Source organism: Colletotrichum lupini, chromosome 4 (assembly GCF_023278565.1).
Source record: "Colletotrichum lupini chromosome 4, complete sequence".
NCBI lineage: Eukaryota > Fungi > Ascomycota > Sordariomycetes > Glomerellales > Glomerellaceae > Colletotrichum > Colletotrichum lupini.
Window position 1 is genome coordinate 633,586 of NC_064677.1, and position 15,914 is coordinate 649,499.

Genomic DNA, 15,914 nt, shown 5'->3' on the forward strand with positions numbered 1-15,914 from the left:
TCAGGCCCATCAGCTCCATTAATTATTCTACCTCACAACCTCGAAAATTAGCCACCGCTGTTCTCATTTGACTTTGATCGAATCCACCACTCCATCATGGATAGCCCGACAAAGAGCAAAGATGAACGGACACATGCGACTATTAGTCACACCAAAAGTCAAGAAGCAGTTGAGATGTTGTCTTCATACCTGTCACTTTCAACACAACTTGATTCCGATTCACTTCTGAGACTGCAAGAAGGCCAGGTTACTGAGCGACGAACCGCAGAACTTGAACACATCGGCGAAGGATTCTGCGCTACCATCTATGATTTTGGGAGCACAGGTCAAGTCATCAAACAGGCAAAAGAGCTGAGAAAGTTTCCAGAATTACTGGTCGACTATGTCGCGCATCAGAAAGTCTATGCCGCCGGCCTCCACATGGGCGTACAAGTCTCCATCCCCCGTCCAGCTGAATTCGTCAGACCTGAACAGCTTGGCCAGTGGTATAATGAACACAGGGAGTCGGGCAAGCTGCCAGATGATCGAACCCTCATCAGCAGGAACATGGCAGTCCTCATATCTGAGAGAATCCCAGCACTACCTATGGAGGTTCGCAGAGCCCTCATCGAAGTTTTCTGTCCTGAGGAGCAGAGAGTAGCAGCTCGTGTTATTCGAAGAAACAACAACTGCCTTGCTCGATTGTACCTGGGCCGGCGTCGACAAAACACCAGAGTCGAGGGAGGATTCGAGCTGCGTAACTTCGAAATGACCTTGGACAAGATGGAGATTCTCAATATCGATCCACTTCAATATGTGGCACCCATGGCAGAAGCATTGGCAGTCATGCACTGGGAAACCAAGCACGATGCGTTCGACGTTGAGTTCGTCCTCGCCTCATCGCCAAAACCAAGAACTCGAACTGCGGAATGGGCATCAGTCAAGACCACCCGGGAACCAAGCGAAGGATCTGAATCTCAGCAAAAGGCTGTGAATGTATGGCTTCTCGACTTCAATCAGGTTGGAGAAATCACAATGGACAACAAAGGAGTAGGAAAAGCAGTCAGAGGGTTCTGGGACAATGATCCGTATTATCCCAGGCCAACAGTGGAGGAAGACTCGCACACTATTGAGGCAAAGCTGTGGCACAAATTCAAGCAGGTGTATCTGGCAACCTCATCAAAGATCTTGAAGGACGACGCATTGGCTATGACCTTCATCGAGGCGGTTGAACTGGAAGGGAAGAAGAGGTTGGCATGCCCTCCTGTTCTCCAGGGTCCACCGAAGGCATTGGCAGCTGTATCTATACCACCAAGATCTTCTGGCAAGAAGAAGCAGAGGAGTTACGTTGACTTCAATGAGTAGAAGTGGCCGTTACATAATCGGCGTGTCTATTCGGGGCCGGGCCTGGAGGCAAGTCGAAGACCCGGGCTAGAGTAACTTAATAGCTCAAAAGAAAAAAGGCTCTACGAGAAGTAGTCTCGAACCCCAGACCCCTACAATAATATGAATCAACATTCAATCCTTCAATGCTCAGCTTTACCACTTGACTAAATGCCCTGTCACCTGAACAGGAAGGCGCGAGGTACCTGGCCGGCCGGCGGGGCGAGACGTGCAGTGGGGCCGGGAGACCGGATGGAATTTGCTCCACCGCCGTGAATCACCGGATGCCGAACAAAGGTTCACTGGGAAGTACACCCTCAGTCAGCCAAAGAAAAGTAAATGGACAAGTATCTTTTGGAGTGAACATGTTCATATCCCAAAAAAGAAAGGCTTGGCTGGAATTAACTCACCCTCGCCGCACTCAGCGCTGGATCTGCTCCCGGCGTACCTCAAAGCATCCCGTCGAAAACTGAGGCCAATGTTGAAATTCTCGCTCCCTTTTGCAATTAAGTACCCCCTCCTGGCCATCGAGGAGTCGCTTCCTCAGCTTCCGTCTCTTGCCATAATAATGACCGTCTTACAGCCCCACCATACTGCCTGCCCGATAATATTAACGTTGCATAGTAGTAACGCATTTTCGGGAGAATGCGCAATACAAGCTATATTGCCCTTTGTTTGTCACCATCGCCATCGCTAGGTGCTTTGATTGATGATCCTGTAAAATATAATGATGTCTTATGTTCTCCGGTCTGGCTCAAGACCGCCAGAGGCAAATAGCTACATGCCATATCTTCTCCGTCATCTTCTCTATCAATATCCTGTAGTCGTATTCGAGTGCAAGAGTCCTTTGTCACACACCAAAGGCATGCATTGAGATGAATGCTATTTGATATGATTTGACCAGTTTCTTTGTGTCTATAGAAAATTAAGCTTCAGTAGAACACGTGTAGACTCCCGCAAAACTGGGGAGCTGCTCTGATGTGCTGGGACACCTGACACTACCTAATCGGACAGCCACCCCTGCGACAACAAGTACCCATAGTACTGCAGCTGATAACATTATTGGTATCTACGGAAAGGTAATTGCACCACTTCTTCTGTTACTCCATTCATTTTGATCTCTGACAACGCGAGCTCATGGTGCTTGCAGTCAACAAGTTTGCCAAGGAGGTGATCAGATAGGCCAAATAGAGACAGATCTGCCGAGGACCACCGGCGCCTTTTTTTTGTCCGCAAAAATATGTCATACAGCGATAGAGCGAGACTTTGGGAATATATGAAGCTGCTCAATGCGTTGTTGGCAACGGAAGTCAATTTCTGGCAAACCTCTAGCTCCACCGACTTGGCCTTCTTAGCACCCGGCAGTTTTGAAGCAGAGATCGCATTCTCATTGAAACGTGCTGGCGACCGATACTAGTTCCACAGCCAAACTAGTTGGAGTATCAGCAAGTCTGGTCCCAGTAAGATTTCTTCAAGCCAAGGTGTCCACTTTCTTACAGCAACGGCAGTCAGCTAGGTCTACGCCAAATCCTTGCCGAAAGACTATGTTAGAAGACCGTACAAGATTGTCTCCCAGAATTCCTAGCACATTCGCATAAATCAGGTTGCCGTTGGCATATGAAAGACTGAATCAGTCAACAGAAGCGACCTTTCTTGTCTGTGGTTGATAGAACTTCCCCTCTTACATCAGCGATACGATGTAGGCAGCGAAAACTAATCACTCATCTGGCAAATACGCAATCTGCACCTCGGGAGAGACGGGATGACACAGCCCATAGAAGTCGAATTCTATCCAACTTTCATGGTGAATTTGATCAAAAGCGGACAACTGTCAACGCAACATCGACCAATGGAACACCATACAGGCCATACGATCCCATTTCCAGCCGAACCAAGAAACCCAGTGAAACTATCAATCAACTAGAGCGGCTGCCGTCCCCGACAAGAAACTTTATTGTAAGAAGGTTTTCATGTAACAGTCGAGGTTTTGCAGTAGTCGTATCTGCCGGCCCCTCCCCTCCCACATCGACGTCGTCGCGCTAATCAACAACAGCTTAACCCCCCCAGGTTGCATCGAAATAAGGGGATCAACCCCGGTCCCGTACCCTTCTTGATGGCACACTCGACGTTACTCCAATCACACGGCGACGTCTCTTCAAAAGTTCAATCAGCATTGCTGCTTGTTGTTAAGCTTCTGAAGTGTTCCCCCGATCGGACCAAAGCTCGGATACTCTGAATCCAAATCTGTATATGAATAGCCCGTGCCATGTCGCGGCTTCTTCGAGATGAACCTTTAATATTCCAACCGACACGCTTCTGAACTACTATTGAACAGAAGCAAGCCGGTTTTTCTCATTATTTTCAAGAGTTCAGTCTCTTTGCGCAACTTCAAAATGTCATATAACGAATCATCCAACATGGGCCGAGACCGAGAGATGAAGATACGGATGGCCCAAGAGGCCAAAGCTGTCATCGAGTTTGAAGAGGATCCTCACCGCGCAGCACTTGAGGATAACCCGTCCGAAGCAAAAGTTGGCATCAAAACATGGATTGCAATTTTTGTAAGACCAATGCGTCTCTGCAGCTTCTCTGGCGAATCTTGGCTGACATACATAGTCTATGGCTCTATCCTTCGGTCCATGTGTCGGACTTGCGTTCCTCACGGTTGCCGCCGTCGTCGTGCAAATTGCTACAGAGCTCGGTGGGCAGGACCAGTTGGCTTGGCTTGTAGGAGCATGGTCTCTTTCGACAGCATGCTCCTTCTCCCTCGCGGGACCTCTCAGCGATGTTTTCGGCCGGAGAATGTTGGTCATTGGTGGCCAAGTCACAGTTGTCATCGGCTCCATCGCCGCGGTCGCCGCGCAGAATATAGGAACGCTCATTGCCGCCGAGACACTCATCGGCATTGGGACAGGCTTCGTTTTCGTCTCCTACGCAGGTGTCCCGGAGATGTTGCCTAACAAGTGGCGTTCTCTTGGTCTTGGTATCTTGGAATCTGGCATCGCTGTTCCCTGGTAAGTCTGAACATCTGAGCATCTGACCCTTCTTTTCCCGTGTTCCGTGTCGCATGGTTCGAACGCCTCCCCGAGTCAAGGAACTTTGTTCTTACCCCAAATCCTCGGCACATATATCTGGGTGCCGACTCCAGGCGCCCTGCCGACCGCACCTCCTTCACAGATCTGAACGTGGGGAACCCCCGCACTTCGACTAATCGATCAAAACCTGGGGTGTTCGTCTGCCGAGAAAGAGCCAAGGTAGCTGACATTTAGAATTCACAGGGGCATCCTCTCCGTCCTACTCGGCAATGCGTTTTTCAAGTACGCTTCGTGGAGATGGATATTCGGCCTAAGCATCATCATTGAGGTCATTTCCATCGTCGGCACTTGGTTTTCCTACCACCCAACCCCGCGGCCCCGGGGCGACTTTGACAAGACTCGCATGCAGCAACTCAGGGATGTAGACTGGATTGGTCTGTTCCTGTTCACGGCCGGTCTGGCCATTGCTCTCATCGGCCTGACATGGGGTGGCACCCCGGCCTACCCTTGGAATAGCGCCGGCGCCATCGCACCCATCGTCATTGGCTTCGCAGTCTTAGCCGTCGGCTTTGCGTACGACTTCAAGGTTGCTGCTCATCCGATGTTTCCGTTGAAGCTCTTTGTCATGTTCCGTCGTTACTCCGTCCTCCTTGTTGTCCTCTTCGTCTCGGGTATGAACTTCAACTCCATGTCAGCCCTCCTACCTCAAGGATTCCTCTACATGTTTACGACGGATGGCATTGAGATCGGTGCGCTATCACTGCCCAACACCTTGATGATTGGCTTCACTGGTGTCCTTGCACCCCTCATCGCCCACAAAGTTGGCTACATCAAGTGGCAGCTTGTCATCGGCATGGCATTCCAGGCACTGTTCATTGGCGCTAGTGCTGCGACTGTATACCCGAACCACAAGTTTGCATATGCTTTCGTCCCTGCTTTTGGTGTACCTATGTTTGTCTGGGTCACTATCTTGTCTTATGCTGTTGCTAGTCTTCACGTTCCGCACTCAAACCTGGGAGTGGCAATGGGCTTGTTGGGTACCTTCAGATCAGGAGGTGGCGCCGTCGGCAACGCCATCTTCAACACAATCTTTCAAGAAAAGTTCCGCGAATTCGCTGGCGAAGAAATCGCCAATGCGGCCATTAGCAACGGGTTGAATCCATCTGACCTTGGTATCATCATTCCTGCGGCAATCGAGTTTAACTTGGGCAACCCTCTAGCATTGGTCAATGTTCCGGGCATCACTCCAGAGATTCAAGATGCCCTGAGAGAGGCCGTACGAGAGGGCGCAGGCCATGCCTTGAAGATCGTCTTCTACATTACGATTCCCTTCAGCGTCATTGCCTTGATCTGCTCTTTGTTTATCGAAGACCCCACGGCATATATGACGAACCACATCCAGTCTGCTATGGGTCAAGAGATGGCCCAAAATCGCGGCAAGCGGGCCACCACTCCTGAAGAGGGCCAGGCAATCGAGTTCGAAACTGTGAGAACGGTTCAATCTGAACAGATTGTGGTGAAGGAATAAGAACTCGCCTGAAAATCAAGACGTCCTGGATCTAGGACGCTGATTTCATTTGCGTTCAGCTCCTATAAGACAAGGGGGGGGGGGGGGGGGACTTAATGTTTAGAGTCAAGATTTAGGTTGGTATGTATTTTATATGCATGAGCAAATACACTGTATATGATTGTCACATGGCAAAAAGCCTGGACATATGAATATTGAAGCTGCCATGTTAAGGCGATTCTCGCTCCGAATCAGACTGCCGGCGTGTGGGACCGCGGATGCCGGCCGCTGATCGGCGGTCGTGACCCCACTCGGAGGTCATCTACGGATCGGATCGCGCCTCAGCCTATTTTCATGGGAATTCTATGTCATAGCAGGAGTAGGTGTGCTAGTAGATAGAAGCTCGCTCCTACTACTCATTCTGGTTTGGGAACCTTCAAGTGACAGTACATGTGCACATGTACCGCTGGATAGAGAAGAGACACCGCATTCGAAGCTGTCTCTATTATCTTAAGCATGATCTAAAGATCACAAGTCTCAACTTCCAGCAACAACAAGCAATACCTGGTAAACTGATTCAAAGTTTTCATCGATGGGAAAGGAAGAGCGTACGTCAAAAGAGCCGTAAAATACTCGGCTCAAATTCATTATCTGCGTGTCCAGCGAATCCTAACGCCTGGCCCTCAATATTCACATGGGCCGTCTAGCCCTCTCGACCCGCTGGCACTGAATGGTATATAAAAAGAAGAGAACGCTCTTATGCCCAAGTCCCCACCACGCCCATTCCATCGTATTGCGGTTTCATACCATCGTTCTGTTTTTTATCTTCTTCCTTGGTCGTCAGGGAGTTGAGCTGGGCCAGTGGGTGATGTGTGGTGTCCCGAGTCTAATTCGTACCGGGCCTCGGTGGGAGCTTCGTAGATTGGATTTGCGTTGGCTTCGGCGGCGTATGAGTGCGGCTGTGTATGGCCAAGAACCTTCGACTCTTGTCCGCCGTAGTAATCGTTTGCTGGCGAAGGCGAAGAAAGTGTCGAGGCGTTGATGGTACCGGGGCTGTGTTTTCCACCGACCGTGCTGCCATCGTGGCCAAGCTCGTGGTGATGTTCGCTCGGCTCAACGACTGCCTTCTTCTTGGCCTTTCTGCGACGCCACCAGAAGAAGAAGCCAGCACCTAGGAGCGCGATGGCCCCGAGGGAAACACCCACACCGATGCCGGCGGCAGCGCCCGACGACAGACCTCCTGAGGACGACCCTGCTCCCGCGGTGGAGCTTGCGGTGGCGGATCCGCTGGTAGCTGTAGGAGTGACGGCGCCCGATTCTGTTCCGGTTGCTGTGGCTGTTGCTGAACCAGTGCTAACGGGCGTAGTCTGAGCTTGTAGGTTAGCCTAGAAGTCCATAACTTCGTTGACAGTAACGAGAGACTTACGCCTGCTGAATAGATGGTGGAGTAGGCACCATCGTTGACAGCTTTTGAACTTGTCATAATCCAGTGCTGAGCAGGTTGACGAGCCGACACATTATCGGAGCCCTCAATTTCGCTCGACATGAAGAGATTGGATCCTGGGTGAACATCGAGCACATAGCCTGTGCCATTTGCAACATTGGTGAACTTGTATGTGCCCGGTTCGCTTGCCCATTCAGTAACGTCCCATTGCTGAGTCTCATCCGACTCCGTTTTTCTCAAGCACCCTCTTGTGCCACTAGGATGCACCTCCGCCGAGCTCCAGCACACGGAAAGCTGTTGGCTCACGCCGGCCGAGCTCAGTCTCATGAGATACCGGCCGGTGTGGTTTGGCACTGGCTGAAATTGCCACACCGCATCTGTCTTGCCGAAGACCCTGAGGCCATTGTTGGTATCTTGCAGGTTGTTGTTGAGTGGTGTTGAGACGTTCGCTACACGCCCCTCTGAGATGGCGTACCAAACGTTCGAGTCCAGCGTCACGGCCGACATTGTCGCTGTCTCGTTCTCGACTCTGTAAGCAAATGCTACAGTGACTCGATTGTCGTTGTCGACTGGCTGTTGCTCTATCCGCGTGTATGCAGTGTTCGCAAGACGGCGAGTGAGGCTCCCAACGTCAAAGTCAACCAATATTCGAACGATCACTCATCAAGAAATAAAAACCCAAGAGACAAAAGATGAAAGGGAGAAAGAGGATTCAAAAGGGCAGAAATGCATACAGACATGCAGGGGGCCCCGGACGAGGTGCCGACCCCATTATTAAAAGGCATCAGCATTTGAGGCAGCAGGGGGTCAGATTGACTACACCATCTCAGGCGGAGAGGAGCGGGAGAGAAACGCCAGTCAACGGGTGGACTGGGGATTGGCTTATTTGACACTCCGCCCCTTGACGCCACGAACCAATTCATGAAGGATCATCGTCTCTTGAGGTGGCTCTGCAGCGGTAAATTAGGTTCCTACTGGCCGACGAATGGTTGGGTACAACGCTGCCGGTGCATCTGCGAAACAATGTGGCCAGGTCCAGGAAGATCGAGACTGGCGACATAAGCACACCAAAAGCTCACACCAAAGTCCCCTTAGGACGGTGAGACAGCATAAGATGGGCGTGACTTTCAGGCTTCCATAGTGGTCGATGGTCCTCTCCCTGTTTCGCGGAAATCCTGCAGGCCCACTCGCGCCGGCATTTGCTTGGCAAACCTGGGCGTCATCCTGTATACTAAAAGAAGAAAAGATGGACGCGGTTCTCGTGATAACCGCGACTGAGAAAGGGAAAGAAATTTCACCAAGAGGCGCCAAGTTTACGTCGAAGCTCCACGGCGTCAAAGCCAACTCTAAATTCCGATAACCTTAAGAAAGAGTCAGCCACGCGGCCGTTGATGACAAGAAGTGAAACAAAACACAGAGTAGCCAGAAAACCAAAGGTGGGCGATAGCCGCCACTCGAAATTTAGCAGCGGGAGCTCGAGAAACCGAGCCAAACCGCTTGTGGGCGCAATTATAAGATAGTAAGCGCTAGCAACTCAGCCCTGTCTATTTGGGGGCGCGAAATGGTCGTCAAGGCAAACCTGGCACCAGGGATATCCCAGCTGGGTCGTCATCCTTCACATCCGGCCTTGATTGGATAAGATGGGCGACAACCGCGCCCGTCCGCAGTCGGAACTTGGACGCTGATCAGTCTGCTCGGATGCCAAAGTCCGACGGGCCTTCAAAGTTCAAAGAATTGAGGACGTTGTGGGCACGGGAATACCCCCTCGGGATCCCGTCGGGGTCAATCACGTAAATTGTGCTGCACCCTCGAGGCTACGAGGAAAAAGATCAGAAGGCCTATTCCTTACTTAACATGTTTATCCGTAGGGCCCAGGGATAGGTATCCAACAGCCACATGCATGCTCGTGCATTTTGGTTGCCGAGGGCACAGCAATATCCCGCAGGCCTGCCAAGCTCGTGCGCCATCTTACTGGGTTCTGCCCGCACGTTGAGGACCACGCGAGAGTTGAGCTTATTGCCGCCCCAGCGAGCTCCATGAACTTGTGCCGGATCGTGCTGAGCTTCAAAAAAAAAAAAATTCAGCAGCATCTCATCATTAATTGTGTCTGCTAAAGATCATCCTTCCTTGTGTCCACCTCACTTTCGCGCGAGAGGTCAACGAATGTCGACGGCTCATTACTCCAACCTTTCTTATCTTCTGTGTCTACCAAGTTCCGTTCGACTACCTTTCGAGTACTATTGCCATGTCAGCTCCTCATATGATTTCCCGTCATTGCCGCTTATTCCCGGGATTGATCCCGCTCCCACTATCACGAAGCGTTGCGTAGACAGTTGCGAAGGAGAGGCAAATGGACTGCGTACCTTTGTCGGCCCAGGGTTTGTGTAAAGCGTGGATTAGGGAAGCAAAGGTCTTGGTTGCTCAACGGCATTGGCCTGCTCGCATTCGTCAGATCCGACGAAGGAAGGCTTTTGCGACTGATCGGCTCCTCCTGGAGTGGCCAGGCGGAATCGGACAGACACGGCTTCCAAACAAAAAGGGTTCTAGAGTCCAAGACAGTAGATTTTGGCCCCTGGAGATTGGTGTGTGTTCTTGCCGGCGTCCTTCCTCTTCAAGAAAATTGAACTCTACTCTTGCAATGAAAGGCGGCTTCAAATGAAGCTGTCTAGCTCGGTCTACCTCGCTTTTGCCCCATTTTTTCAACTTCGCTTGCGGTCTGGAGGAGTCCAGGATTTGCAGAATCATTGACTTGGCATCAGCTTCAGCGGATGCTCTTCCGGCTGACTGCATTGCTCATGTCCACTGTGGTCATGGAACTTGACTTCACAATAGCGCGCGGGCTCTCAACGCAGTAGGTAGATTTGTCATCGTCGCGAGCCTGATGTCATTCTCTTTGGCGCGGTTTCATCGTGCAGGTGGGCGAGCTCTTAAGTTAAGTTCTATGGCCTCAACCGTTTGTGAAGTTTGGACCACAGCAAGACTCTCAGAGGCAATCATCCCTTCAATCACTGTAGCTTGCTTTCAAGCTGGCTTGAGCAGATTGTTGGCGCTTTCGCAGTGCTTTTGTCTTCTTTTTCCTTTCTGAGATATCCTTTAATCTTGTGAACAAGCCTTGGCGCTTGGAGGGTGTGGCATCAACCCGTGGAGCTGAGCTCACCAGATTGGCCCATTTCAATGAGGTTCATTAGGCAAATCCAGTCTCTCTCATAAGGTACCCGCCAATAGCCCTTTCAGATCATTAAAAACGTGTATTTGATTGAAGTAGGTGCGGAAGTAGGTGCGAAGGATCTCCACGTACTCTCGTCAATCCACTTATACACTGGATGAGACGGATTCTTCGTGGTGAAGTGAAAGTCCCAGTCAATCTCAGATTGCACGCTTTCATTAGGTAAAAAACGGAAAAAAAAAGAAAAAAGAAAACTTTGGACCGGCTGCACCAGTAGACCTGAAATAATAACGTGTTACCCATATTTCAGTCATCATCCACATCACTAGTACATATCACTGCATACAGGTTTAATTGGGCAGAAGTAATGTCTAAGGCTATATATCAGGCCTCGCCGGTCAGGCCTCGTCGGTTAAGGGATAGCTCAGGGGTATAAAGAGGGGGACTAAGTAATAAAGGAATAACTTAGGTATATATAGAGCGCTAATAATATACCTCGAGAGAAGGGTAGATTTTAATAATTTATTTTTTAAACCCTAATAATAATTAGCCTTTATAAGGTTTTTTTTTTTTTATATACTTATTAATAATTTAAAATTTTTATTTATAAAGGGAATTAAGTTAAAAATTTAAAATATTAATAAAAATAAAATATAATAAAAGAGTATAGTTAGTATTATAATAATAATAAAAAGGTAACTTTTTTTTATTAAAACCCTTAGAATTACCTCCTTTTTAATATATAATATAAAAACGAAGTATAATAAAATAAATAATATAATAATAATATAAAGGGACCGTATTATTAAAAGTATTAACGAATTTTAAATAAAATAACAAACCTCTTATTCTTATTTATTAATACTTAAACTAAATAATAAATAATAAGTTAGTAAAATTATAAAAATAAGAACGATAATTAAAAAAGAAAATCCTTATTATAATATATAAAGAGCGTTTATATAAAAAATAAGTAAATTTAGAATATTTATAAAGCTCTTTAAATAGCCCAGCCCCCGTATTAAAGGTTATAGTTTTAGTTATAATAACCTCGGAGGTTAGTTTTAATATAAATAAGAACGTAAACTCTTAAACTAAAGATAGTTTAATAAATAAAGCTATACTTAAAGTACTATTTAAATAATAATAAAGTAATAAGTTTATACTACTTAAGCCTCTATTTACTAGCTCCTTTTTAACTTAAATAAGTATTATAAGCGGGACGTTTATATTTAGATTATTATCCCTTTTTAACTTATTATATATTAATAAATTAGTACGGGATTTATAAAGCTTTTTATTTAACTATTATTATTATTTTAATTTATAAGCTTAATAAATAAAAATAGATTATAATAAAGTAATATATATAGTTAGCTATTTAAGTAGTAGTATAAAAACCTTTTAAATATATTATATTTTTAACTATTAAAGGATCCCTAGGTTTATAATAAACTAAGTTATATAAGAAGAACTAAAGACTTTTTTATCAAATAACTTATCTAATCTCGTTGATTAGGGAATAGTAATAAATATATAACTAAATAGTACTTTATAAAATTAGAAAAAGAAAATTAATAAGTTTATTAACTATATTAATAAGCTTAAAATAGAATTAAAATATATTTTAATAGAGAAATAAAGGATCTTTATATTATTAAGTAAGCTACGGCCCGAACTATGCTTTATAATGATATTATAAATAGAACTTTTACGGACTTATTTATAATTAATATTATTAATAAGACGTATTAAATAATCCTTATTATTAATAAGGAGCTTATAAACGTCCTTTAAGTAATACTTTAATTTAAATTTAAATAAGTTAATAAGAAGATATTAGGATATTAATAAGTTAAGTACGTAAGGAATATACCGTAACTTACTTAGTAAGGATACTATATATTATAATTATAAAAAGATTAGTTATATTATAAAAGATTACTTATAATTATAGGAGTAGTATTAGTAATACTATAATTACGGTAAGATTAAGTACTTTATTAATAACTACTTAAGCGTTATATATTATAAATATAATTAAAAGGGTAATAAGGCCGCTAGCTATCAATTAGACTTTATTTTGGCTAAGTAGTATAAACTGATAATAAGCTCGAATGTTATTTTAATAAGGAGAATAGTATTACGGCTAGCTAGTCGTAATAAGTATATTAATAAAAGTTAAGGCTACGAGTACTAAGTAAATAATATTATAATTATAAATAGCTTCCCTAAAACTATATTTATAAATTATAAAATAAATAAAGCTCTAGTAATTAATCGTAGTCTTATTAAGAGGGGTTCTTAGTAAAGATAGTTAAAAACGATTATAAAATTTAATATTAAGTTAATTATTAAAAAAGCTATAAAAAGTTTATCCTTAAGCCTAGCTTAAGTTTATACTATATATAAGTCTATTTATAAATATATTTTTTATTATAATTACTCTTATTTATTTAGGTAATTACTTAATAAATATTAATAAGCGCTTATTTAAAGTAATTATAGTAATTATTTTATTACGTAATTACTACTTCTTATTTATATATAACTTATTTATAATTCTTTTATTCTATAAAAGTTACTTTATATTCTTATATTTTTATATATGTAATATATTATAACTATTATAAGCTTATAAGGCGGGCCCTAGTTTTAGTTATATATATTAAGTCGTAATATTAGGTCTCTTTTTTAAAAGTCTTATTTTTATAAACTTATAAGTAAGTTATTATAGCTTAAGTTAGAGCTAGTTAAGTAATTCTTTTAAAAATACTAAGATATTTACTAAATCTTTAATATATTATTAACTAAAGCTTATTTTTAAAATTAAAGAGCGAGGATTCGAAATTATAATACTTTATTTATTTTATTATTTATTAGGGCAAAGATATAAAATATTAAAAAGTAAATTAAGGTATTATAAGTATATATATCGTAGTCGTTTTTATAACGCAATTACTAATATTATATATAATTATAGGTTTTTTTTTTTTTAGTATTTTTTTATATTAATCGTACTCGTAATAGATCGTTTTTTATTTAAAATTAATAGGTTAGAACGTAGAGAGGAAGTAAAAGAGCTTTTCTTTAAAAAATAAGTAAAAACTTTATATTATATATAAACTAAAATAAATTAGTTTTTATTAAAATTAAATCGTTTTTTTTAAAAAAAAAGAATAGTATTTAAAAGGGGTAAAGCGATTCCTAATCTTCTTAATATTATTAACGAGGATAAGTTAATTATTATATAAAAGGCGTAATTTAATAATACTTTTACGGTAATTAACTAAGACGCTATAATAACTAAGAATTCTAATTTTAATTTTAATTTTAGTATTTTAAAAAGAATTCCTAAGAGTTTTAGAAATTTATAATAAGTTCTTATATATTTTTTTCGTATCTATAGCCCTTCTATTTAATAAGAAATTCTTATATTTTATTCTTAATTATATAGTTAATAATTCGTTTAATTTTGTATTTTAGTTAATTTAGTTTAATAATAATATAATGTTTTATATATAATCTTTTTCATATAAATTTAAATAATAAAATATAAAAAATAGGATAGTATCGTATTATATTTAGTAATTTTAGCTCGTAATTAATTAATAAGACTTTTTTAATAATTTTAAAAGGTCTAAGTTTTTTATAATTTAATTTATTACTTAGTCATTTCGTTTTAATATTATAATAAAAGAGATAGGCATTATCCCCCTTTTTTGAAAATAGGTCTTTAATTTTTAATTTATCCGCGTTTTCTTTTATACGCTATTATATAAACTCGAGGTTTATTAATACTTATTTATAAATCTTTTTAAATTTACTTACGTTTACTATAGCTCTTATACCTTATAGTCCTTATTATACTTTTTTATATATTATTAATTAGAATTTATAATTAAAATAAAACGGAGATTCTTTTATACTTTTATTAACTATATTATTATATACGAACTAGGTTATTAATAAAAACACTACTTAATTATCCTAGTTATAATTTATATAATAACGAAGGTATATCTTAAGGATCTAGTTAATCCTTTTTATTTATTTATTAGTTCATAAATAAAATAATATTAATAGTTTATAGTCTATACCAAGTTATAAAACTAAAAATTTCTAAAACTGTAAGATAAATAACTTATTTCTATCTAAAATAATTTCTTTTAATAAATTATAATTCGAGAATATAGTCTTAGTAAATATATATATTAGGTCTTTTATAATATTTAATTTTTTATAAAAAATAAAGTATACGAACTTAATAAGCCGATTAACTATAATTAAGATACTATCGTACTATATTTTAATAAATAATTCTCTAGATTTTAATAGTTTAATAATAAAGTCCTATATAATTAATTACTATATTTCTATTAATAATTATAATAGTTATAGCTCGCTATAAAGTTTATATAAGCTATTTTTACTTTTTTTATAAATTATATAATCCTTAATTATTTTTATAATTTTAGTACGTATGATAAATTTATTATAATACTAATAAATCCGTTTTTATATTTTAATAATTCTTTAATAACTATATATTAATATATTATAAATTTTTATAACAAGCTTAGGGGTTATTTTTCTAATTAGGCTAGTATTAATCATTTTAATTATTATAAAGAGCTTCGTAATTAGTATAAAGCTACTATCTTTTTCTTATTTAAAAATAACTTATATTTTTTTAAAAACCGTAACTTCGTAATTAGGTTTTTTATTAAGAGCGTCTATTTTATTATTTTCTAAACCCTTTTAATAAATAATTTAAAAATCAAATTTAGATAAGAATTCGCTCTATTTAACTTATTATTTATTTAAGTTCTTATTTATTATAAAATCTATAAAGTTCTTATAATTTATATAAATTATAACTTCGTATTTAGTTCTAAATAACTATAGCCTCTATTTTTAAAATACTTTAATAATAGCTATTAATTCCTTATTATAGATTTACTAATTTAATTCTATTTTATAAAATACTTTAAAATAAAAATAATATAAATAAAGTTTTTTTTATTTATTTTATTATTCCAAGACTACTCTTATAGCGAAGTTTAAAGTATTAATTTCGATTTTAAAAAGTTTTTAGGGGTTTAGGATTATAATAACTAGTTTAAAAACGACTATATTCTTAATTTTAATAAATACTTCTTTATACTTAAGATCTTAAATAAATAAGGTATCTTTTTATATTAAGTTATTAAAAAGTTTAATTATATTAATATAGGTTTTAAAACATCGTTAATAAAAATTAATAAATCCTAAGAATCCTTATATATCCTTAACGTTTTATAATATAAGCTAGTCCCTAATTACTTTCATTTTTAATACTTATACATAAATTTATTTTAATATAATAACATATTTAAAAAAGTCTACTTTTTATATATA

At 40.4% G+C, this 15,914-nt stretch overlaps 5 protein-coding genes across 5 annotated transcripts; 3 read left to right on the forward strand and 2 right to left on the reverse strand.

The window, feature by feature from the left end:
• Nucleotides 1–174: 174 nt before the first annotated feature.
• On the forward strand, nucleotides 175–1,344 carry CLUP02_07296 (uncharacterized protein; the record flags this gene model as incomplete). Its single annotated transcript, XM_049286291.1, has 1 exon — nucleotides 175–1,344. The coding sequence occupies one exon, from the start codon at nucleotides 175–177 to the stop codon at nucleotides 1,342–1,344; it is 1,170 nt and encodes a 389-aa protein (XP_049143434.1).
• Nucleotides 1,345–3,124: 1,780 nt separating this feature from the next.
• CLUP02_07297 (uncharacterized protein) lies at nucleotides 3,125–3,286 on the forward strand (the record flags this gene model as incomplete). Its single annotated transcript, XM_049286292.1, has 1 exon — nucleotides 3,125–3,286. The coding sequence occupies one exon, from the start codon at nucleotides 3,125–3,127 to the stop codon at nucleotides 3,284–3,286; it is 162 nt and encodes a 53-aa protein (XP_049143435.1).
• Nucleotides 3,287–3,755: 469 nt separating this feature from the next.
• On the forward strand, nucleotides 3,756–5,925 carry CLUP02_07298 (major facilitator superfamily transporter; the record flags this gene model as incomplete). Its single annotated transcript, XM_049286293.1, has 3 exons — nucleotides 3,756–3,923; nucleotides 3,979–4,376; nucleotides 4,641–5,925. 3 exons carry the CDS (start codon nucleotides 3,756–3,758, stop codon nucleotides 5,923–5,925), a joined length of 1,851 nt encoding a protein of 616 aa, XP_049143436.1.
• Nucleotides 5,926–6,725: 800 nt separating this feature from the next.
• On the reverse strand, nucleotides 6,726–7,855 carry CLUP02_07299 (transmembrane alpha-helix domain-containing protein; the record flags this gene model as incomplete). The annotated part of the gene is made up of 2 exons (XM_049286294.1): nucleotides 6,726–7,271; nucleotides 7,331–7,855. The coding sequence occupies 2 exons, from the start codon at nucleotides 7,853–7,855 to the stop codon at nucleotides 6,726–6,728; spliced, it is 1,071 nt and encodes a 356-aa protein (XP_049143437.1).
• A 6,781-nt stretch (nucleotides 7,856–14,636) lies between these two features.
• Nucleotides 14,637–14,786, reverse strand: CLUP02_07300 (uncharacterized protein; the record flags this gene model as incomplete). The annotated part of the gene is made up of 1 exon (XM_049286295.1): nucleotides 14,637–14,786. A coding segment is annotated over one exon (150 nt), but the record flags the coding sequence as incomplete, so codon positions are not given.
• Nucleotides 14,787–15,914: the final 1,128 nt, after the last annotated feature.